This window comes from Opisthorchis viverrini (genome assembly GCF_000715545.1).
Source record: "Opisthorchis viverrini unplaced genomic scaffold opera_v5_337, whole genome shotgun sequence".
Lineage (NCBI taxonomy): Eukaryota > Metazoa > Platyhelminthes > Trematoda > Opisthorchiida > Opisthorchiidae > Opisthorchis > Opisthorchis viverrini.
This window is the reverse complement of record NW_008751995.1, coordinates 165,444-191,129: the sequence shown is the minus strand read 5'-3', so window position 1 is coordinate 191,129 and position 25,686 is coordinate 165,444. Positions and strand designations below refer to the sequence as shown.

The following is a 25,686-nucleotide window of genomic DNA, read 5'->3' as shown; positions in this document are numbered from 1 at the left end:
TCGAAGGTTGACTGAACACGGGAGACAGATCCGTGAAAACCAAGTTGTGTTTCGTTCTGCAAAAGGATGTGCTGATCATATCTTCACCCTCCGACAGATTCTAGAACTGCGACACTGCTTCCAGCAACCAGTCATAGTTGTACTTCTCGATCTGAAAGCTGACTTTGACTCTGTAGACCGTCAAGCACTATGGAAGTTTCTGTGGAGCACAGGTGTCCCCCATAGATTCTTGACCCTCCTTAAGGCGCTGTACGCCAACTCCCGCGGCCGCGTGAAGGCTTACAGGATGCTTTCTTCTGAGTTCGCCACATCGAGTGGTGTCCGACAGAGCTGTCCTCTTTCACCTTTGCTCTTCAACTTCGTCATTGATACGATCATGGAAGACTCACTACCGGTCTCAAATGCCTGTGGGGTCGAATTGCTTCCTGGGCGTTTGCTCACAGATATCGAGTATGCAGAAGACGTCACCGTTCTTGGATCTGACCCCGTGGTAAGGCAAACAATGTTAACTAATCTAAATTATTCCGCCTCATGGTTTTGCGTGTGCTTCACACCTACAGTGTTAAGTGCTACTACAAGACTGGGTGGGCTCGAACCCTAGCCTCATGCTTGCGAATGAGCCGATTGAGGTAGTAGACAAATTTGTTTACCTGGGCAGCTGTATCAGTCCCAGTGGTCTCACGGAAGATGATATGTTCATCTGGATTGAGAGGGCCAGAGCAGCTTTTGTGAACCTGCTTCACCTATGTTGTAGGCGTGACATCAGTTTGTCCGTCAAAGGTCGAGTGTGGTGCGCTCCATTTTACTATATGGATCAGAAACCAGGCTGCTGCGCACCGGAAACATCAAAAGGCTTTCAGTGTTTGACCATCGATGTCTTCGGAGTCTGGTGGGGACACCGGATCAGCAATTCTGAAGTACGTCGAGTGGTATTCGGAGGAAATAACTGAATTTCGGTAGATGAACTGATCACGCTGCGTAGGTTGCGCTGGATTGGCCACGTGCTGCATATGCCAGTCGACCGACTTCCTCAAAGGTTTCTTTTTGCACAACTACGTGAAGGGTAGAAACGGGCAAGAGGCGGTCAAACGATGACTTGGCATGTACACGCCGTTTCGACGATGCGTGTGGAACGGGAAGAGTGAACAGAAACAAGGGAGACTTAGTCAGAAGGAGAGTACAACAGGAAGGTCGTATAATTTTGGGCGAATTGACTAAGAGAAACAAGCGATATGGCGCGTGTTCTGCTTCCTCAGTGGTGCATGGAAGACGTCCACGGTGATTCGTTGACTTTGCACTCTTCATCAGCTTCACTAGTTATTAGACAACAAAAAAGCCAAGGGCTGAAAGGTAAAAAAATTGGGTGAAACAAGCATTAGATGCAATGGACGAATAATCAGTTTCGAATCAAGTGATAGCTTCAAGCCTGGAGTGCCCCCGTTTTTTTCCCGGGCCACCCCGTGTTTAAGACCACTGATTTGAATATCTGAGCGTTGTATCATTCCTACAAGCTTAACGCACCAATCGCGGTCTGTATTTCCCATGATACGATGTGTATGTATAGTCACTGTATCTCAAGAATTTAACTCATATCGTTTCCGTGCCCTACCTTGCTCCTATTGCAGGAATTAGCAACTCTGAAAAATGCCTCAAACCAGAGGATATTTCGAAATGTGGTTGTAGATGATTCTAATATGCGCCACTGGACTGGTTACATTGTTCCGGTAAGTTGTGGGTGTACTTTCTCTGCTCATCCATGCTGTCACCCTTTTCCAAGCGGCTTTTTTTTAAAATGCATCGATATCGTGAATGCTCACAGGTCAATTTGGTTGTGTTAGCTAAGCCATCCGGTTTTTATTTCTGGATTGGGTTCCATCATATTAATGACGGGTATGGCCGTCTATTAAGTGGACTTGTGGGTCATCTCATTCTCTGTACTTTTGGCAGCCACGTCTGATAGGTTGTCAGTCGCTTTTTCCTCCATGTTCAGGTTGTCTAAGCCTAGTCGGACAGTCTGAGTACATGATACTAGCCGTACTACTCAGCTGGTCAGATCGGAATGGCCATAGCTTCTCCACGTACGAACTGTTACACCTGGTGGATGAAGTTGTCATTGGTTTTTGACCTACTTTTATCAGGCTACAGTAACAGTCTTAATAAACGATGACTTGCGTCCCTAACACGGTCCCCTACCAGGATTGGCTTAGCAAAACCAGACAGAAATGTCAGCTTCTGATTCACATCATTCAAACGCCCTTTCTCACTAAAGCTAGTGAATCTAGAAACCTGGTTCCATTAGTGTGCGCTCTTTTCACCCCCAACTCTCTGCATCGGCTGAACAGCTGACTACTTTCCTGGCATGACTTTGCCCCAAGGAACTGAGTTCCCGCCGGTTTATCCTGTAACACACTGCAGCACTGTTGCCCGTCCATCATGATGACGTGACATCTTTAGGTTGGGACCGAACAACTGAAACTGAATGCTAATGAGCTGACAAAGATCAAACTATCTGACGGCCGCTTTAATGTGATTCCTTGTAATTCCCGTGTGTAGTTTCATGTCAACGTACACAATGTTATGTACGGCAGTGAAGCATCAGTGTTGGAACTGATGTCATGAGTTCCCGCCGGTTTATCCTGTAACACACTGCAGCACTGTTGCCCGTCCATCATGATGACGTGACATCTTTAGGTTGGGACCGAACAACTGAAACTGAATGCTAATGAGCTGACAAAGATCAAACTATCTGACGGCCGCTTTAATGTGATTCCTTGTAATTCCCGTGTGTAGTTTCATGTCAACGTACACAATGTTATGTACGGCAGTGAAGCATCAGTGTTGGACACTGATGTCATGCTGTCGATGATGATGATGACACACTGTTATGGGAACAATAGAGTAGATCCTTAGAGTGTATTAGATTAGGAAAGCCCTCACAATCCTTGAGTCCTCTAGATTTACTCAAGGTTTTATCACGGCGTTTTCGGTCAGGTTCATCAGCTGGTACATGTATTCATGACGCCAAACGGGGATATATACGCTCCTTCTAAAATGAATTGCGGTATTAACCCCAACACTACGGGATCCTATCAGCGTCCACATTTCTGTGACCGAATAGCTCTTAGATTGTATTTATATACATTCATCATTTGGGTTACATAGATGTTTTTCCTGTTTCTTAGCAGCTCTTTGAAAGTCTGTGTCTTCCGTTATTCGTTTCTTTGCCCATGTCTGCTTCGTAGTATAATTGTTTTGCTAAGTTTTCTTCCTCAATAGAAGGTTGTCTCAAGAAGTTAGCCCACAGTCCATTAGTTCAAGGGACGAGATGATGTTCAGTGGAAGGTGAAGTGTTCTGAATCATGTTTAACTGACTAGTATCAAGGCTCTGAAGATTGTCACGGGCACTGTAGATCGTCAATGTCGCTCTAGTTCCGGAGTTATAGGTTTCACACAGAGATATCTGGGCTGGTGGACAAAACTACAACGCAGTTCACTGTCACTTAGGTTTCTTGCACTATGTCAATACGTATGTATTTGAGCGAAAGATATACCAACGATCTTCTTTATCCATACGTCTATTTTTGTTGAGATTGTTTCGCTGATGATATTGCTGGACGTGAGTATATAGTAACACCTAAACTTGTCAGGAAACGTCAGCTCTGTGTGGTTACTTCTTCACAGCAAAGTTTGCTGTGGAGAACTAAAGGTTGTATGCGCAAGGCAGAGTTCTGTTTCATGGCCTTTCAGTGGCATGAATATTTTATCAATATACGTCCTCTATAACTATTTATCCACACCAGTGCCGACAGGTACTATCTGAAACCCTCTCGGGACGATAATCAATAGTGCAAGAACAGCACACAAATTCCATTTACACTTCTGTTCATTCGTGGCCATTCTCCATCGCTTTCTGCATGTTGTTTCGTGAGTCGGCCATTTTCGTCTCATCTAAGCTTTTTTCGATTCACTGAATATTATACCGACACATAATGCACACTTCAGAAGGATTGATTGACGGGACGTGATTGGAATAGCAATGTTTAAATATCATTGTACCCCTTCTCTGGTGCACTGACAGTCAGTGGTCGAATTATATATGGGTCTCCAACTTATGTTTCTTTGCACAGGCTTCGATGGCGACCGACTCACAGCCCAGACACTCCGAGTGACAACACTGATGTTGCTGTTTGTAGTGCTGCTGTTGCTGGTAATGGTGTTGACGATATTCCTGGCCGGAATGTCTATGTGTTGAGTCCAGCCTTGTTCTCTCGACTGTTCTGTCAAAGACCGGGCGACATGGCGGTGCTCCGGCTTTCGTTCTTTCTGTGGATTGCGCGAAGAGAACGCCACAGCCTGATAACTTGATTTTTGAGCCGATCACCTTAACCTCACTTTGGCCCATTTTAGACAGTTTGCATGGCAGATGCATTGTCGTGTGTGAAATCAAGCAGGATTTTTCCCCCAACTTCAGCACATTGGGTTGTTTCTCACACTCGCCTGTTTCTTGTCGTTGCTACTTTTGCACCAAATATATGTGATTTATGCACTCGGTCTCCTTTGCTATTATTCCGATACTTATCCCTTCGGATGTTTTAGGAAGAACCACCGTACAACAAGGGCGCGTTCAAAATCGAAATAGTGTTCCCTGCTGAGTATCCATTCAAGCCGCCAAAGCTGTTGTTCAAAACCCCCATTTATCATCCGAATATCGATGAAAACGGACAAGTGTGTCTGCCCATCATCCAATCGGATAACTGGAAACCGGCGACGAAAATCGAGTACAGTGAGTTGCACACGATCATAACATTAGCTCAACGCGAGTAGCCGTTCTGGAGATGGTTTATATTACAGTTGGTATCACTTCCTAAGGTTATAAACCAACATGTATAAATATTCCCCAGCGCTCGGAAATAGATTTCCCTCGGATGAATAACCTCTCGATCGCGGAATAACACTCAAGCTGGTGGAATCCAAACATGGGTTTCCTAATGACGGACCTTTGAAGAGATTGTCTAAACTCTGTCGGAGTGGTGATCTCTTCTATTTTACTCCCGGATTTACATCTTTGGACTGACTTGATAAAATTGCGGCTTTTGCAGCAATTCTATCGAACTGTCGAAAAGGGGTTACAATGTCATTATGTTGTCAAGTTCCTGGACGCAAGTCGAATTCAGGCACAACCTTCTCTAGGGCCTCGTAGCAATTAATTTTCCGTGTCACTGTAAACGGCTAGCCTAATGAGACGCCACAGAACAGCCACACTTTACAAATGCCAGCTTCTGAATAAGAAAACCGCTGCAATCTGTATACTGAAGAGTGGGCTAGCTCTGTAGCTGTTAGGACTGATGCTGCGAACTCTTGGTGATCGTCACAAATGGCAAACCAAGCTTGTTTTCCGGGACAAATACTGTGGAACAGGTTGGATATCAAGTATTTCGACGTCCGATACGACTGTGTTGAGCCATCTTTTCAGCCATCTTTTCACAGACAAATCCAAATTTGATAGAAATGTCCCTCAGCAGCACATAACGTGGCTCGCAAAGAACAGGATAAAACCGTTGCAGATGAACTTGCCGGATAAATACTTCTGAGTGTGGAATGTAAAATTTCCTCAAGGGAAACCCTATCTATCTACCGTCTTTTCAGAATGCACTTCAGGCATTAGTGGTAGAAGACTTTCAGCTTTTGGATGTCCACCGACCCCACTCGTGAAGTCCTGCTTTTACATGGAAGGACAAGAGAATGGCAGCTTGACTGTCCCGATTTTTCGTTTTCAGGTTAATCTCAACCCCATACTGTTACATACTACTTGACTGGGGGAATGCAATTCCGGTATTCTCAATGTAGTTCTTTGTTTTTTTCCTTTGCCCAATCCACTGAGAAGAATGCAAAAACCGACTTGTTGTGTTCCCTTTTGAGAAGGTCCCGAGGATAAGACACTCACATGGAGAAGATGATTTTGGACACGTTCCTTCCGTCCTTTCTGAGAAAAACTCTCCATGTCATTATAGAAATGCCGCTTACCACTGGGTGACGTTTATTATTTAACTAACACTTCAATGGGTTTACCTAATTAGCGTACTGACCCACCACCGTTTTACATCATGAGATGAGTAATGAGATTAGGAGTGATAGGATTTCGTCTGCATCAAGATTTTTTTGAACGCCCCTATTAGGGTCTAGCACTTCTCCTTTATCTCGCCAAGCTCAAATAAGAACCAGTAAACAGCACAATTGGTCGTGTGGACATATTCTTATGCGACAACCAAGAAATGACGACTATCAGGAACTCAATAAAGGATGAGCTATTGTCCATTTCTACATGCTAGCTAATGGTTGTGTTGTCTTCAATCGGTATCTCAGCTGCGTGAAGTTCCAACGAGTGCTGTTGTGTAGGTCACAAAGGATTAAGAATCGAACAAGTTAGGTCCAGTCAAAGGCTTCACTGAGCGCTTTTAGATTTCCTGGTCTATCCTTCAGCAAAATGATGTCCTCGGCATATCCGATATCGTCAATGTTTGACTGAAGCTATGAGATGATGATTCAGTACCCAATCGATACCGAAATTAAGGGGGGGGGCTGGGAATAAGGAGCATTCGTGATACACAGCGGCACATATCTTCCCGAGGTATTTTTAGTTGGGTGGTGATCCTTGCGATTCCCATGCCTCCCGGTGGAGCAAAGTGGAAATGACGTCTTCAGAGTCATTACTTTCTTAAGGTGCGCACTACTGATGATTCTGAATGATGACCAGTTAGCTATACAGTACTTCTGTTTTTTCCAGTTCAGACTGACCCCACTTTTCATTGAAAATCCCTACTATCTCCACACTACCAAGAGATTCCTACCACCTACCTAACGATACCTACCTCCCACCCAACTAACGATATCCTGTCCTATACGCGTCAGTGCGCCTTTATGCCCACACCAACGCTAGTAATCTCAGCAGCAGCCATACTGGTCAAGCAAACCGAACAAACAAAACTGGTCACTGTTAGCCAGTCTCCGATGTCGTGTTGAGGTGCAACAGTACAGCACAATCCAATGAGCACGTGCCAACTTACCTACCAATCTGTACCGTAACGCTTCTGTGCGGTTAGCCGAAGCTATACCGTCAACGGCACTTCATCGTAAAAACAACGACATAGGTCTGGGGGGTCGACAGGTCTTTTTTTAGAAAAATTCGTGGCTGATTAGTATAGCCACAGTCACTGTTGTAATGTCACCATAACATCGCTTGTGGCTTACATGTTTCGTTGTTTCGGCACCATCAGCTGACCGCGCTGGATGTATCTTCTTTTGTCGACATCACTAGCACGCACAATTGACCGGAGTCAAGCTGCACTTTCCACGAAGCGTAGTCAGAAGCGGATCCACGGATTCGATCGATTCTTAAACATAGAAATTGAGTGCACCTGTAAGCGCATCAAATTCACCATTAAGCGGGTGAAAGTCAAGGTACATTTTCTCACAGGTACGGTGTAATGACCTAAAAACTCGTACACCTCTAGAAGGAGCTCAGTCAGCTGATAAGTGGTGGCTACTGACAAATTCATCGTTCCTGCGAGTTTTCATCTTGGAGAGTAAATTCCCCGTTTTAGAAACGAGAAATTATCTTGGAAATTCTTCCCGAAACACCTCGCGTCGACCTCATTAATGCTTTGAGGGTATTTGGTGCGGTTTCAATAACACTGCGACAAGAAAATCTGCAGCTAAGGCCGATACACGGAATCTTAGGCAGAAATACCTCAATGAGTCGAACCAACACATTTGAGGGATGATGAACTTAACAAGATGATTGCATTCCACTAGTATTTGAGGACCATGGAGATACTACTCGGAGTCCGGTGGTAAATATACTTCGCAAGAGAGGGAGACTGGAGTGTGATGCAGTACGATTCGAGCCCACAGACCTACCATGAGAGATATCGGATTATCCGAACCCTAACGAAAGCAACGTTCAGGGAACTGAAAAGAATAACTATCCAGTCCTTCGCAACCAAAAAGCAACACTGTTTCCTTCAACCACGCATCGTAGCTGGCATCCATAAGGTGCAGGTAAAACGAAGTGGGTTGTTGGTCTTGTTTCATGAAAATTGTTCTGTAGCTTTTATAGACATACTGAAGAAACTCGGTACTCGTGCAGGCCTCCTGGGTTGCACTGCCATGCATGGTTGGGTATGTTTTAAAGAGGGACTGAAGATACCGACTACAAGGAGAGTGTCCCTCGTGATGATTGTGTGATACGTCTGTCAGAGGTAGCAGGCGTTCTGTGTTGACTCGATTTCACTCCCAAAAAGGCTGTCATGAAAACGCTGCCGCTGTTTCCATGCCCACGGAGCACCCATTATGTGCCTTGTTCCACCAAGTTTGTGTTCAGGATAAGGTAGTGGTGCGGTTTGCCCAATGTTTTTCACCTCACATTCCTGCAATCGCATTTGAAACGCACCTCATGAAAATCAAAGACATCTGTGGGGCTTCTTTGGCTTTACCTCGTAATTTTGCCCGGTTCTAGAAGTGCAGGGAAAAAATTAACCTAGATTTATCGCAACTGTGTGATACAGTATGTGTCGCCAGAGATTCCCCGTTTTTATCCCACGGTAAATGTTTTGATTTCCTGATCCGAATTAAGAGTTGCTTCTCAGGAATGTGGTCAAGTGTAACGGCAATCGTTCTATTAGGGTTGGTCGTTTATGTTGATTCTGAAGCTAAGTGTTCCTTCGCCATTGTCTAAGGTGAATCTGTTGCCTACCTTGTCTCCACTGCGAATGCACCTATGTGATACAGCGAACATAGTTCTTTCTTCGGCCTGGCCACTGTTTTAGTCGACTCCGTGGTAACTTCGCCACGCAACAGGAGAATGGGAATAGCATAGCCTATTTTCGTCCCTACCAACCAACCGTTGCTTGGTGGCGGTAACTGGATGAAGCTATGTACTTTAATCTTCTTTCCAGCAGGTTTTTGAAATCTGCCTGTCATAATGAGTCTCCTTCCGGCGGCTAAGACTTTCACCTTCAACAATTTGGTTCAATGTAGACGAATGCTTTTTACTGCAATTAGATATGCTTACTTAGCGGCGCGTTTATTTCACCCCAGCATTTATTTGCGCATCCGCGTGTCGATGGGCTGCTTATCCGTGTACTCAAGGCAATTCACGACTACCTCCAGCTTGGTGCATCCGGAACTTGCGTATACCTGCTGACTACGTCTTTACTTTTCGCTTTCACACGTATTGTTGCCCGTTAGTGTCTTTACCCAAGTTTAAAGGAGTCAGTAGATTTTCCAAGTGACAGGCGTTTCCCCATTACGTACGGTGTATACCGTAATTCTTAGCGAACTCAAGGCCCCTCGCTATTGGCTCAAAAGTCACAACGTTATGCTTGTTCAGCTCAGTCGAAAAATTGGTCTCATGTGTGCATATATTCTCCATCGATTAGAAGCTTGATAAGATGAAGATCACGTGATTTTAGTCATCGTTGATGGTATTAAGTGATTTGATGTATGCACGCACCATAAGCTAACGAAAATGTCGCGCTGACAACAATGTGCCGTCAACCTGTGTTTGGATATCCTAGATGGTAGGTGTTAGTCGGAATATGGTTGCACACCGTTTTATTTTAATCAGTTAATACTACTCAATCGAAAGACAAGTGGCCATGGTATTAAGTGATTTGATGTATGCACGCACCATAAGCTAACGAAAATGTCGCGCTGACAACAATGTGCCGTCAACCTGTGTTTGGATATCCTAGATGGTAGGTGTTAGTCGGAATATGGTTGCACACCGTTTTATTTTAATCAGTTAATACTACTCAATCGAAAGACAAGCAGTATGGCCCATTTTTACCAAGTATTTGGATTTTTTACGCCGCCATTCGTATAGAGTCGGCCAAGCTAATACTTGGAAAAAACAAGGCTAATCTATTCGTAATGCACCACTCATAAGTTAGTTATTTAGGTTAGTTTGTCTTCCTTGATAGAAGGAGCTTCCGTTTCTTCACCACATTCAGCGCTGCCTTCCAACATCTAGTGTAGCCGCATGTGTACAGAAGCACTGGTCACATGCGAACCTGCACCATCAGTATACAGTTTGAATTGTACGATCGGTAGCTTGACCTGATCATGCTTTCTTTTCTTCCAGTTCTGCAAGCATTGGTGGCCATGTTGCATTCGCCAGAAACTGAGCGAGCCCTTCGAAGTGAGCTTGCAGAAGAATACATGAAGGATATGAAAAAGTTTATGAAGAATGCCGAAGAGTTCACGCGAAAACATGCGGAAAAAATTCCTGATCTTTGATGCCTGTGTGTATTATCGCATTGTCCCTGAAGCGCGCAGTCAGCGCCTTTAATGAGACTGTACGATAATTTATACGATTACAGCATTCATTCAAAATCGCCCCAGCATGTTGCCAGTTTACCCAAGCATACACCAGGGCTTTCTTTTATCTTTCTTCTACATTCGAATAACTAATAGCACTCCTTCTCAACCAGCAGACTTCAACCCTGGATTGACTACTGTGTGACTGGCACACGAACAATATCTTTACCATGAGAATCATGTGTTGAGTTTCTCACTAGGTCAGGTGCATCTTGCGCTCCTCCCGAATCACCCGTGAACATCATCCACACATCCATTTCTCCAGAGTTATGCCATTTGCGATTAACAGCAATGCTTTGTACACCGTGGTTGAGCTACATTATGTATGCACAAATGTTTGTTTTTCTCTTGTTGATGCTTGGTGGGTTGTCTGTTTCGTTACTGAAATTATCCGCTGTTCTAAAGCTTCACAAGTTTATCGGCCCTGCACGTTCTGTAGCATGGTATATCCAGAGTTAACTAATAATTTTGGTTGGCTCTTCTCTAAGCCCTTTGTTGACGTTTTTCTCTGCCTCAAATTTTGGGATTTCAAAACGTCTAGGTTACCAAAATATTGCATCTCGTTAATTCGTTTGATGAAGATAGAGAAAAGGCATATATGGTAAGCGGCTGTTATTGTGCCGCGGTAGACAGATAGTGCGAGTCATCATTTCTTGTGGGTGTACAACCGTCTAGTTCTTCATTGGACACTTTAACAGTCGTCCCGTAACCAGCAATAAACTTTTGATCAACTTTGTTCGTTGTACTGGGGTACTGCCTTTTTTGGGCGCACGTTCCGAAAACTTGCTTACAAAATAGTTTCATTTTATCCACTTAGCATTGCACAATAACTGTTTTAAATTGTTAGTGCATGATCCCCAAAGGGTTTGTCCCGAGAATTCGGGTTCCATACATCTCAGTATCACTTGTATTTAACCATATAAGGGGTTAAGCTGCACTCCAGCTTCGACCCATTCACAAGAATAAGTACGCAGTGGTTTGTTTACCGTCTAGGTGGGGAAGCAAAGTCCGCGTATGCAGCCGATCCGTAGTTCTACGCCCGAATACATCACTCTTGATTGCGCGCACTACGGACACCGGGTGAAGAGCGCACCTTCCGCAGTCACAAGCGAATGTTGTAGTCCGTCCATACACCCGTTTCAACAACGTCGTGACAGCTGAACACTCCGCTAAACCTGGCAAAGGCCATCGAACACACTCTCACGAGACTGGAAATTTTTCTCAATCGGGTATTGCGTTGCCAGGTAGAGGAAGTTCTATTTGTTGCAACTCGTAGACGGAATAGTTAGTGACTTCAAAGGGTGCATATGATACGATCTACCCCTTACGAGCTATAAAGTCGATATATTTCATTTCACTTCTCAAGTTCACCTAGAGCATGTCAGAAATTACTGCGTTTCTGGCATGTGTACAGGGCAGCTAATTGCAGACTTGCGTATTTGGGTTTCCATTTGCACTCTCATTTATTGGAACAACCTTTGTATTCTGCAAATCCTAACCTTTTTAAAAACATTTCTAATGTGATGCTCCTCGGCTGATACGGAATATCCTGTATTAGTGAATATTTTCTAGCCAAAGAGATGATTTCTTTTTCTGGATCTTTCTGGACGTCTCCCATAAACGTAATCACCGGCCAAGTGGAGAGTGTTTATGGTCCCTCATGTCCGTACGGCCTTTGTTCATTCAAAGAATGGCCTACCGCTCAGTAGACAAACAAAACTCGAGAGCGCAGCATGTGGTTTCGTACCCACGTAGCAAGCACGTGTATCTCGGCTTTTTTAGGTCAAGGCAAGGCAAGCCTCGGAAAAACCGCCCACGTTGGTTCTTGCGTATAAAAACAGGTTTAGTATTTTCTTTGAGCTAGTGTTTGGATAGGGAAACAAGCCGTGGTATGAATACTTCACAACACCGGTCTGACACGTGGGTCGATTTGAAGCATGGCTAGCGTTCACTTGATGGTTCATCTCGGTCCGTCAACCGTCAACTGCATCAACATTCTAACCATCTAAACTCACTGACCCAGATTTGCCAGTCCTATGTAAACACATTCATCGTTTAGCTACTTTCTCCCTCTTTCCGATCTAGTGGACCCTGTTTGATGTTGGTGGCTGAGTTGTTCTCGAAGCCTTGCGTGTTGCAAACTTCTCATCATCAGTGCATGGTGCGGAGCAACACGTTGGGGTACTGCCTGTCCTGTTCAGCTGGATGTTCCTAGTCGCTGTGAATTTCAGCAACAGGACCATAAATAGTTCAAAAACATCACTAAACGTATGCTCCCTTATTGAGAGATTTCACTGTAGGATTTTCCGTTCTGTTCTGAATGTGTACGTACTGGGTGCAATGGTTTCACTGAAAACAGTTTTGGAAACCGTGCACCCAAACATTCCTTTTGCTGGCTTGAATCCCCCCAGTAATTTCGCCACGGAGGGACTGGACCTTACTGCAGTGTGACAGCTTGTGCACCTTCACAACCCACTGAGCTGTACCCGGGATTGCACTTGTACCCGTTTCCTCACACCAGATTGGTCAGCTGGTAGAGTTCTGACTCACAGGGTCTCAGGGTCCTCCAGAATGAAGGTGACTTGCCCCTTATATACTTTTTGCTGCTGTGGAGATCCCACTACAATCGCCGGTGCCTTGTGGCTAGGCTTTTGAGCCAAAGGCTTTAGTTGAGGGCCCTGTCTTATCTAGTGCCTTGTGGCTAGGCTTTTGAGCCAAAGGCTTTAGTTGAGGGCCCTCGTCTTATCTAGGTCTGAACGTCCCGGCTGTATCCTAGCCCACGCACAACCATGAATTTCACAAGTACACATGACCTCATCTTACATCGGTAGTACCATGAGCAATCACTACTGAGCCCACTACCCCAGGAAACACCCTAAGCAGCCAAACTTACTGAACCCAGAACAGATTTGACGACCATAGCTAAAGTAAATTTTCCCCCTATCAAAATAGCGTTGTCGTAAGTTGGGAGTGTTCATTACGAGAAGGCCTACTGCCGTTTACAGTCGAATGAAACTAAGGTAGGTTTGTCCAGCTTGGGAAAGGAATGCAATGCACGCCGACACAGGCTTGTTACTGATAATAGTGGGACTAAAATGTAGACTGCTTAAGAAGTCGCTGGACTCCTTTGTCACCTTAGGTTAAAAAACGAGTGTCTTGACCACTATTGGCTTGCAAAAAGAGCACTCAGGGATATTTTACTCCCCCCTGTGGATTGTTAGCTCTTGGTCTTGCTGTGCAGTGTCTCGTCGTAAGCCACTGACGAGTGATTGGTCTACATGCGGTGGGTCCCAGTTACACAAATGATGTTTCAGCGCTTTACTTGCAATGAATTGTCTCCTGTCCTGGAGTGTTCCTCGAATCGGATTGTTTATATTCTAAGAATGTCCGGTATGACCATCGGTATACACCTGCGGGTAGTGGGATCGATGTGAAGTTGAAGTGTCCTTCACATGACAGTTCTCTGGAAAACAAAGTGTCGAGCAAGTTTGTTGGGTTGTAGATGTAGGCAGCTTGTGATATCGGCTGCCCGATACATTTTCCTCGCTCGATGACTTCTGGTTAGTCTGTAACGTACCACAAATGATGAAGGAACCATAACATTTCGTTCACTGACTAGGATTCCAAACTTATTATTTTCACCGCTGCTCTCCGTTGACACTGTGAGTTTCTAACATTAGGTCCTTCCACCTACTGTGTAATACTTTTGTGTGTTATGACAAGGATTAGGGCATCAAATATGTGCAAAACGGTTGGACAAACGGAGAATTTGAACCTTATTCAGGCTACTAATAGTTCTGTTTGGTGAGCAGCCCTCATGAACTATCTTTTTAGCTTTCGTCCACCTGGGATTCTGCTAACGTTAGGACCTGCTGCATCTGGTTCAATAAAGTGACACAGAAAACTGTGTTTATCTGGTGTTCAACTGCGTTTAAATAGCAGTTTGTCAGACTTTACTTCTTAAAGGTGAAAAGACGCCATTTTTAGTAGTTTTCGATGCTCTTGGTATTTTATCTCATATCTCAGGTTCTTTGAAGTTCATAGCTCCAAAAGCACTGGACTAATACTCTGCAAGGGATTCACAGGATGACATGGCGAAGCTCACTAACTAAGACTCATCCAGTTTACAGAGAGGTGCACTCAACAAGAACCAACTACGTAGTTGGCAAGCTGCCCAAGTTTTCAGAGGAAGCAGGTCATCCGGCTAATAGACTCCTCATATGGTTCTCCACTTTGGTACTCTGCGTTGGATTGGCAGCTTCGTTTTAAAAAGACCATCAGCCTGCTACGCACGTTCACAATTTGATCAACGAAGAGTTCGATATCGTTGCTTTTCTTCGTTCCTACTTTACATGTGGTCCATGACCATATCCATCGAATACGTCATTAATACAAATATCTCGAAGTAAATGTATTCAACTTGACAAGATGGATGTACTCCAATCGACGTGTACAAAAGTGGAGTTCTGACAATTCATAGCTCACTTGCAACAGAAAATCTATCATTCATTTTTGGCACGGTGACCCGGTCGAGTAGATTTCTAATGCTTCGGACAACTCTTGCCTGCGCTTGTGAATGAGTGCTACAATAAGATAATTTTATTTAAACTCTTCGTTAATTACCTATGGAGACAACTAGGATGGCGCTTTGCCTGGGCCATCTCGACTTCCAACTGATGAACTAATACCCTCTTGTATCTTGTTTGCTAGGAAGGGAAAGTCACGGTTCTAACACCCGAACTTTGATTTCTCTTTGACGTCACGGACTGTCTCCTTGCTGCCGTCCAAAGTGGTAAATCAGGACTGACTCTCCTCGTAACTAACCCCGATGATTCTTTGAATTCCTTATCTTCGGTCGTGACGCAACTATTTCGTTTGATTATCACCTAAGGGTAAAACTTGGTACATATTTTAGCCAATGCCGGAAGTTGAACTCCGTTCGGCTGACAGGCTAAGGAAGCGTGTTGCGGAGGGTGGACTCATAAAAATTTCATCCCAACAGGTAAGAATCCCAACGTCAGGATAGTTTAGGGTATTTTAACTCAGCATTCGTTATCGAATTATAAAGCGATCTTAACAAGGTAGACGACAAACGAATCGTGCTGTACTCGGGGGAGCGTCGTTCTATCGTTTCATCAAAGCGCACTATTTTTATACTCACTCTGGAGAACTGATCAGGTTGGTGGCTTTGTTTGTTTGAAGCCAGCTCGCTGACTGACCTCAGCACCAGCAAGAGGCTACAGTGTGATGTCATTTGTAAGATGACTGAGTCCCTCGCTCGTGAATTCCTGGCACTCCTAGTAGCTGTGCGTTTATTTGTAGCGATACTACTTCTAGACGAATACCTGCGAGAAAGATAACAATAGGTAGTTTATGGCATCCTCACACATAGGCTTGTACCGTTACTTCAGCCGGATTTATTTTAAAATGACCGTTACGGGATTGAGTTTCATTATTGATGCTTCATTCTTTATTACGGGATGTGGCTGTGGGGGTCTGTCAGGCTTTCAATACGGGGAAGCGAGTGATATTTGAACGTCTTCGATTTGATCTGCAAAATATTGCTCATTCGGCACCCAGGGAACTAGCTGCAATATTTTTATTGAAATCCTCGCTAATCAGATTTAGGGCATACCTTTTCATCCTCAGTTTCGGATGAACTCCGTACTGCTCATAGGCGCTGCTACGAACAAAAAGCCTAACCCGCACGCGATCGGCCAGAGGATCGGGCCGGCCGTCGGTCCAGCATCAAGACAAGCTCTGAGTGGCTATCTGTTTGGCCCAAACAGTCAATCATGAATCACTATCTGCTAAATGCCGGTTGCCAGAAGGCTCCTGAATTTTCAGAATACCGCCTCATATGACAGACCGTACATGTTAGGAGCGTCTAACACACTTTGTGCACCCTTGGTGGTTCTTTTGCTGAAGTGGCTAGCTTGAAGAACATTACTATTATTGCATGGTTTGGCGCCAAAATGTCTTCTACTAATTACGACTCGGTTTATCGGCATTCAATCGGTAGTAGTAGGTTGAAAGTTGTACTTCCTTCGATATGGCTAGGCTGAACGGCAATACAGGCGCTGGCGTTCTAGGCCAGCAACGACAGTGGGTTTCCTGATGCTTGTGCTGTAGGAGGGATGTGAATTTCAGCTGTAATGTTAAACGAGGCTACAACACAGTTAGATTTTTGATGCATACCGCACGAAGATCTAAGAAGCTGTTTATTCAGATTTATTTGACGCATCAGAGTGGGTGAGCGTAGGTTCTGACACGTGTGCTCACCTAGGAACCAGTCCGTAAAGTAAGTCCAGTCGGTCCACAAGCCGTTTTTAGTAGACGTTCCATAGCCTCCACCTCTGTCTTACCCACATTCCAAATGTCGACTTCTTTATTCTACTCACCGAATCATTGTCTGCCTTCGTTTCCCTTCCAGCTATTCGCACTTACCTGATGGCATTTCACTAAAGAATGGACAAACCTAGTTGCACTGTTTGTACTCTGGCCAGTGCAAAGTACAAATGTCCTATCTGTTTATCCGGATAGTAAGTCTCTATACGCCATAAAATTATAACGTTTTTCCCCAGTTGTTCTGTCCCGTGCTACAAAGAGCATAAAAGTGGTGTATGTGTTCCACCGGTCGCAACAGCACCAGTCGTGACCGAAGAATACGACGAGTTTGAGGAGTTTGAGCTCGAAGATACTACCGGAGTAGACTACGTTCCGCTTCGAAAGCTTGAATTGCTTCGTAAGTTGTAGCTACTGCACTTTGTATGCACTGCGCAGGTCATTCAAAACACTTAAAGGATCTGTTGTCGAATCCACATCTGCGTTCCTATTTACAAAACATTGACAATTCACGGAGGCCTGATTTAGCTATGGAGAAGGCGATGCGGGAACCTCTCTTCATTGAGTTTGCCGACGAATGTCTGCGGATTATCCTGGACGAACAACCGAAATAGCTTGCCGTTCTTGTATGCTGTATAAGCAAATTTGCACGACTCGCTTCTGTGTTTGTGATTTTCCGAGTAACTTATTGGTTCACAGTGCGGCATTTATTCGTGATTAAATAAATCGACTGATTGTTGAGACCTCTATGCTGTGATTCTGTATTTGTTGATTTGTGGTTAACTGAGGGAGAACTGCGCGACTTCGTTTGGAGCGACACCCAAGAAATCGAAGTACTTTACTCCGGTTGAGTCTTCGGTTGAGTCTCGCGTTGTGAGCAACGAAATTTGTATGAGTCTCCATTTGACGGTGTTATTTCAAAGATGCCTCTATATTTAAATTTTCCAAACCATGTACCACGTGGCGCTCAATTTGTTTGATAAGATGCGTGCACGTTCTTCACCTTGACGATGTTGTATCCCTCTTTGCTAAAGAGGCCAGTTCTATCAACTGATTATGTAGAGTCTAAAGCTTAAGCAGTGTTTTAATCCGACTGCGTCCTTCAGAGGTATCCCGAAATTAAGTCCTGTTGAAAGAATTCCCATGGAAGCTCTAAAAACTCATCCAGTTGTCGGGTGTCTACAGAGAATGGTATATAACGGTGAGTCGCTTAGGGGTTGTTGAAGCGGTATGTGGCGTCCTCTTGGGTTCCTTTGACAGTGTCACCCTGGGAATTTTCAACTTGGGTTTTTTATGCCACGGAGATTCGGCCGAAGATTATGTGGAAACGCTGCTGGTTCTACGTATATTTTATAAACGCATGTATGTAGAAGCTGGTAAGCTGCGCCAAACTGCCATTAATTATTGGAAGCTTGCTTCTTGTTAGCGACCGGATATGCTTTGCGGGAAACCAGCAAGACTGAGGACAACTCTTCTAGAACCTAACCATTACTCCACAGCGTAATCGCAGCAGACAACCATCGACCTGTGTGACATGCACCGTGAGTCACTTGTCTAAAATTCTTTTATCGGAGAAATCGGTAGGGGGTTTGAAGGCGCTTTTTCTCGTCACAGTCAGGAAAGTCTGCAGGTGAACGGTGAAACACCACTCTCCGACCATCATGTTTTATCTCGTATCCTATATAGTCCGATAACAACGCTGTCTACCCACACTATTATTAACGATTGTCTAGTAGACGTCGAATAAGTTTGTAGCAAAGACTACTTTTTTTTACTTTTGAGCCCTCTCGGAGCAAGCCTCATGCATACACAAGTGTACCAGGCGATATTTTCACGTTCGATGGTCCATCTGACCTTGAAATCTCAATCGTCCCAGCGCCCTTCTACTGAGACCCACCAGGAGGATGTGGAGATAAATCCTTGAGAATCACGCGTTTGCACAACCGGTAAATTCCATTCAGCTAAAACTTTGTCTGAGAATTACTTCAAGCACAAATTTCATACTCACATGAAAAACTGGTCTGCACAGTTTGTTCAGAAATTCTCAGAGAAGACGAACAACATGGTACAGTTGAAATCATCACCTTCGATGCCCTGTCCAAATAGCATATCTGCATTGTGCACTTTTTTCAGACTTTCGACCAGAACCTATGAATATACGGCTTATAGTTTTAGTTTTCTACCGAAACATTGCTCCATTACATGGTTATTATGAACAAAAATCGCCCAAGAATGTGTGGCTACTGCTTTGATATAATTACATTGGTCAGAAATTGCCATCATTTACCATTTCAGGGAGTGCGAATGGGTCTTTATTGAGGCGTCTAAGATTTTACGAGGGTTCACTCATTCGGTAATGATGACTGTCGTTAACCTGTTATTTACATCTGTGCTAGCAAGAAATTAGTGATCTTACTGCTTGGGTATGATTTAGACTTCGTCTTTAGCGACATCCTATTTGTAGTACCTCGTACTAATGAAAAATGTGTGGTTGTTTTATAACGGTAATCTCTCAACTCATTTCTTGGTCTGGTCAGCCCAAGCTAGCGTCTTCAGCAGAATAAACACGAAGGGTATACACTATAATGAACGCCGAAAAACAATAAAAACGCATGTACAGTGGGTTGTTAGGGTGTGTGCAACTACAACATTCTGCAAATCCGTACACCTGGACGCACCATTGGCAACGGGTATTCAGTGAGTACTGAGACATGACTGGCTGTTGGGTCCATATCTTCAGCTGATCAGAGCTCGGCTTGTCACAAGCAAGTGGCCAGGTCCTCTCATCATTCGCATGCAAGTTGAGCTTTCTGGCCGTTGCGACGCCCAATTGCGAGTCGTAGGCCGGTTTTGTAGCAGCATTCCACCTAGCCCTTCTTTAAGTTTGCTGACGTAGCTTCGTTGTTGGGGGTTCACTCACCATCATCCTCATAATCGTGGACAGCATGAGAAAAAAGGATACTATTTATATATTCAGAGCTCAAACGAGTGGACTGATCAGGTGACAAGAATGGTTATGGTGGAACGTAAGGCCAAAGGTCACGCTGAATGAGTTGGAGAGGTCAAACTCAAATGTCCTGCGGACGCCGGTTCATCAGAGGGTTAATCAACCATCCACCCCTCCAAGCGACCACTAATAATCAGAAGTTACCCCCAATGCGTCATAAGGACTTATATAACCACAAGCACAACACCGCTAAGCGGCTACATGCCGACGCACCCCAACTCACTGCGCACCGATTAAGTCAACTCGGTTGGTGACCAAATTGCCCAACTCAGCGAGAGAAATAATGGCCATCTATATAACCTGAGCTACCAACCTTCCCTTCTATAGCAAACTCTGGCCTTCGCTGAAGGAGCGCTCGGTCGCGCCGTAATGCCGGGTGATTTGTTCATCCACCCGTATGTTTCGATGACTTCTTTGGACAGATAGTGTCATGTGATGCTCAAAGTTTCCGTCGACCAGTACCTTTGCTGCTAACGTCTATCAGGTTTAATTCGGGTGTGGCGTCGCTCGGTATGCCCGCCGGAATCTATAGNTCATCCACCCGTATGTTTCGATGACTTCTTTGGACAGATAGTGTCATGTGATGCTCAAAGTTTCCGTCGACCAGTACCTTTGCTGCTAACGCTCTATCAGGTTAATTCGGGTGTGGCGTCGCTCGGTATGCCAGCAGGAATCTTAAGGAGATCTCCGTCCGTACCTTCCCTTTGAGCCTATGGAGCGCGCGTTTTAGGGTGTCAACGAGGCGTTACACCTGTCTGTTGGAATGTGGATGTAACAACGGTGAGCCACAGAACTCTGCTAAGGCCAATACTGTGAACTGACTACCGTTGTCGCACACAATAACCTCTGGAATTCCAAGGTCACTGAATGGTCGTCTGAATTCCAGGATCGTGGTGGCAGTTGTAGGATTTCCAGTCACTTACTATAGGGGTCGACTACGACCAAAAAGTGTTGACCACCAGCTGAGCTTGCGTAGTTGATGTGAAGGCAAAGCCAGGGTTTAGTGGGTATCGGCGGGGAACCTAGGCACGAGTGACTTCACCACACTGCAGGCAAAATCTGGAGACCCACTCAATCTGGGAGTCTATCAGAGGCTAGCAGGCGAAACTCCAAGCAAGGGCCTTCATTCTGTTTGTTTCGGGGTTCCCTTAATGAAAATGATTGAGTACAGCTGACTGTAGCTCCTTTGGAATGACAACGCTCTCTGAAAATAAAGGAATCAATTGGGTGGTGATAGCGTGTCACGCCGGTTGAGGTAAGATATTGTGAAAAGGTATGTGGCATTGACTGTGGTGGTATTTGATGACTTGCTGTAGCTATGGGTCTTGGTTAGTAGCCTGCCAAACCATGTCAGTGGTCGTTTGGATGGTGCTTCTGACACTAAACTGTTCATCTCCGGCTCCCAAGTACTTTTTGCGACTACAGTGTCTTCTGGTTCTAGTCTGCTTGAATCAATGTGACTCACCAATGCGTCATCTGTCCGAGGCCAGTGGTGGACCGGTTCTTGATGCTGAAGTCGTGTCTCAGGAAAAGACTGGCCCGTCGTTGAAGATGGTTGACGGTATGTATCGAATTTCCCTTCGTCGAACCAAAGACAGTAAGCAGCGGCTTGTGATCGATCAGAAAGGTAGACTGACGGATGTACAAGGTTCTATGGGATTTTTCGATGGCAAACACGATTTCCATCCGACCGTGGTTGCGCTCGTCTGGTGTCAGGGATCAGGCTGCATGTTGGGAAATACATGCAAAGTCACTGTATTAGTCTCACGATTCGAAGCCACAACGATTTCCAGCGATACATCGTAGGTTGTAAGAAGCAAGTCGGAACTAAGCATGGATTCGACAGAGTCCAAGGCGCTTTGGCATTCTCCTAATCATGCCAACGTGTGACCCTTGGTGAGTAATTCGTTCAATAGGCCTCGGATGCGATGCATGACTGATAGAAACGTGCTGTAACGACTGATGCGAAAGCATATAACAATAGGACAATAATTAATGCCTCACGAAAAACGAGAGCCCGCACTTATCCAAGGTGATCTATAACTGCTTTTTCTTCATTTCGTGGATGCATAATGGAATGCCGGACTCTGTATAACTAATACATTCCTTCTAGTGAGTAGTGTGATCAGTATGTGAACGAAATGTGCCTGAAATCTCGTTGCAGTCCTCCGTTCGCACACCAGTTTAGTGGTTTATAGATACAATGAGGTTATCTTTATCGGTAATCTGATTTGCTAGCTTATTTTCGGTCGCAATGAAGTTAAGTAATGTTATTCCCGTGGCCAAGCCGAGGCGAGTGGTTGCCGGCCGTTTCGAAAACTGTCAGGCCAGGTTCACAGGATTGCAACCATGATTTGGTCAGTCGTTCCGCAGTTCTAAGGGTTTACGTTCATACTCGTGACTAACACTGCCGACCTATATGGAACGGCAGCAAAGCATCGGTGTTGAACACCAATGTCAAGATATCGATGATGATGGTGATGTATGTATGCAGCTCTTGGCCGAGTGGTAAAGTTTTCAAACTTCTAACTAGGAGTTCGCGTTTTCCAGGCGCCCTGAGATGCGCACATCCGTACAGTATTTATCGGTTTTTCAGCATGGATTGGCTTCACTCCCATGGTCACAGATCTCCATCAAAAATTCCCACATCCGCTCACCATACCGTAAACCTAATTGTCGTCATGAATTTCGGGGAATTAGTGGTTTGATTCACGAGAGTTATTCCTCTCCCCTCATTATGAATGCGTGTTCGGTTTATACCTCCGTCAGAAAGAATGAATAAAATGTAGTTGTCCACTCCCGGATTACTCTTCCAATATTACAGCATGGTTAGCAAAACTTTCATTAAATCTGTCAGATTTATTGTACCAGCATTCTTTCTCTTTCCCACACAGAGTGCATTAATAATTCAGATAGAGTGTCTACCAGATAAGATTCATTTCCTTCATCATTCAAACATTGAAAAACCGCATTTCTACAAAGTTATCTCAGTTTGCTTAACATTCTGCTGTCGCAGCTTTCAAAATTTTTTCCGTTTTCCAGCAGGAGAGTTGGATCTGCTACTTGAAAAAGATGTGCGTTGATTCGCGAGTTAAGTATTTGGATTCAATGTTGTTTGTAGTACGATATTTTTAAGATTGGGTCGTGATTTTCGACCACACTTTGAATGCCTACTTTCGTAGGAAATTGCTCTTGAAGCTGCAGCTCATTTATACAGCTCGATGCAAATGTAAAGTGTCCCTGTTCTGCAAAGCGTCTACAAACAAAACGCTGGAAGCGGATGCGATTGAGACCCGCCCCTTTTGGGAACCGTACATATCACTGACCTATGATATTATCGACTGACTGGATGATTTTGATGCAACGTCATGTTCTACTCACATTGTTAAGGTGGGGTGGCTAAATGGAGTATAAGTCGTCTAAATGAGATTATGAGACACCCACAAAGTGGGGATACATGTTACCATCACTCTCGCCTGAACAGTACTCTTACTGTCCTGGCGCAACTATTCTGGCAAATATACACCGAGAGGTGAATGCACTGGAGCCGTTTCGCTCTTATTAGAGCTCTCCAATAGTGCATATCCTCTGCCGTACCGGGGTTTGAAATCCGAACACCTGAAATACAGGGCAAGTGTTACCACTGCTCCACCAGCACACATCAGGCCAGATTTGAACAGGTGGACGTGTTCACACTTCGGTGACGTCACTGATTTGTCCGACGGTTCGAACGACGACCCAGTAACTGTCCCGTTTGTCGCAACCGATAGACTTGCCTGTCAGGGATTCTTAGTTGCGTCCGATGCGCGCTGGTAGAGGAGTAGTAACACACTCGCCTCGCGTGTCAAATGCACGGAGTTCACATCCCGACATGGCCAAAGACGTGCACCACTATCGAGCTCCAGTAAGAGCGAAACTCGAGTTCAGCGCTTGTCCCACTTTAGTGTGGGCTCACCAGCATAATTGCAGCAGGACAGGGGTAGGTTTGTTCAGGTGAGGTTGATGTGAACGTGGATCCTACAAATCCCCCAACCGTCTGCAACTAAAGTAGGACCACTTCTGGTCAATGCAACTTCATTTCTCCACCCCTTGCTGATGTCTGACATGTCTCTATCCAGCAAGTCTAATAAAATTGTGGATGACAATTGTCAATGCTTCAGTGTTTTCTACACTGCATCGGTAAAAAACAACTATGAAAAATCCATGGTGTCTACATGAATAAAATGTTTCTCACAGGCACAGAAGCCCTTGCTTTTTGACGGTTATTGTCATTTGTATCGGGTCCCCTAAAGTGGGAATATTTAATCTGCACACATAGTTTATGCTTCATAAAAATCTTCGAATACTTAGAAATGGCGAAATAATTACGGATTTTTATTCTTATTACCACAGGAAAAGGTACCGGTTGATTACCAATCCTGAACATTCATTTTGATTGCATTGAATGTGTTGCGTATATCCACTATCGAGCAGTAAGCTGAATGACATACAAATCTATTTAAGTGGAGCATCGAAGTTCCTCCTCGGGGAGCAATCATTCACTGGTGATATACGTTAACGAATTCACAGTGAGAGCAGTTATTATCACAACAGTGTGCGGCTAGAAGTTGAATTCGGTAGCAGTCTCACCTTCTACTGATGCCCTGGGTACTAAGTACAATCGACACAGATTGGTGGGGGACCCACGAATCCTCTTCCGATCTTACTCATATGCGTATCGCGTCGGCATATGAGAGAGCACATATTAAGGGCACAGAAGATTACCTGAAGAACTTCCCACAGATTCTCACACTGCTAAGTTTGGACCTGTTGAAAATAGACTCGTGGTTGTTTTTGCCAACTTCCAGTCTGCTTTTTCTGCTCCGAGCATCAATCAGCAGCAGCGACCTTGCCGCTTCAGCGTAGTGGTATTTCATAGTGTCTTCTCTTTCGCGACAGGATAGCATTACCTCCATTTTGGAGCCAGGCTTTATCGTTAGAGTGTACTCTCACCACCTCACCCCTGCGCTGACAGCCCGCACCATCTTGTATGAGGCATTAAATGGGGACAGTGAATTAGCTTTAGCATTCGGCTCGTGATAGAACATTCAACGTTCCAAATTACTAGACACGAGGTTGCGGGTTCGAAACTCCTTTGAGTTTCGTGAAGAGCGAATCCCAATCAGGATGTAAGTGCTATGTAGTGCTTTTCAGCATAGACTGGTCTTAATTACAGGACGAAAACTTGGACTTCTCCAAACTCTTCACCCTACTAACCATCAATAAGTAGATCAGGAGAATAAAACTCACCCAATGAGTGAAATTTTCTTTTGAAGAGACTTCAATCGAGGAGTCAGTCAGCAAGTGGCCTGCCACATCTTTGGGAAACAGAATGTTGGATGGCCAATTTTAGTGATATTAGTAACTTTTAGCACATATTACTGACGCACATTCGCGAACCCTGCGTACAAGCAGACGATAACCAGATGGGTTTACTTGACTCGTGTGTGGGAGAAATGCAGACGAAGCTTGGTTGCTTGACCTTGAGGTAATGGGCGCCCACTTGAGGTGTGCATATGAGGAAAACGAAGTTCAGCTAATTGGGTAATTCCACTGATAAATTATTAACGGAGGGTTTCTCAACCGGTGGCAACGGACAAAACGCTACCACAGAATAATCAGAAAATAGCGAGATAGCGTGTGAGCTCTTTTGAGTTAGGCGAATCAAGTAGGCTAACTGCTGTGGCGAGGGACGAGTACCGACTTCCTAGGTATATTTTCAAGCACACGAGAGCTATTCTAAGCTCCAACTGTGGAATCTCATATGCAACGTGTGTAATCAAGATGGAGGTTCGAGTATGGCCAGTCTCCTTTTGAGAATGCATCCATGCAGTAATTTCCAATCTTCAACGAGCTTATTAGAAAATACTGGGAGAACCATTTGGATGCTGAATACATTACCATATTCCGTAAATTAT

General features: G+C 44.7%; 2 protein-coding genes across 2 annotated transcripts; both read left to right on the top strand.

Annotated features, from left to right (window-relative positions):
* Window positions 1–286: 286 nt before the first annotated feature.
* T265_10137 (hypothetical protein) lies at window positions 287–10,782 on the top strand (the record flags this gene model as incomplete). Its single annotated transcript, XM_009176416.1, has 4 exons — window positions 287–490; window positions 1,626–1,724; window positions 4,597–4,783; window positions 10,142–10,782. The coding sequence occupies 4 exons, from the start codon at window positions 287–289 to the stop codon at window positions 10,294–10,296; spliced, it is 645 nt and encodes a 214-aa protein (XP_009174680.1).
* Window positions 10,783–16,845: 6,063 nt separating this feature from the next.
* Window positions 16,846–17,336, top strand: T265_10136 (hypothetical protein; the record flags this gene model as incomplete). The annotated part of the gene is made up of 3 exons (XM_009176415.1): window positions 16,846–16,919; window positions 16,962–17,122; window positions 17,161–17,336. 3 exons carry the CDS (start codon window positions 16,846–16,848, stop codon window positions 17,334–17,336), a joined length of 411 nt encoding a protein of 136 aa, XP_009174679.1.
* Window positions 17,337–25,686: the final 8,350 nt, after the last annotated feature.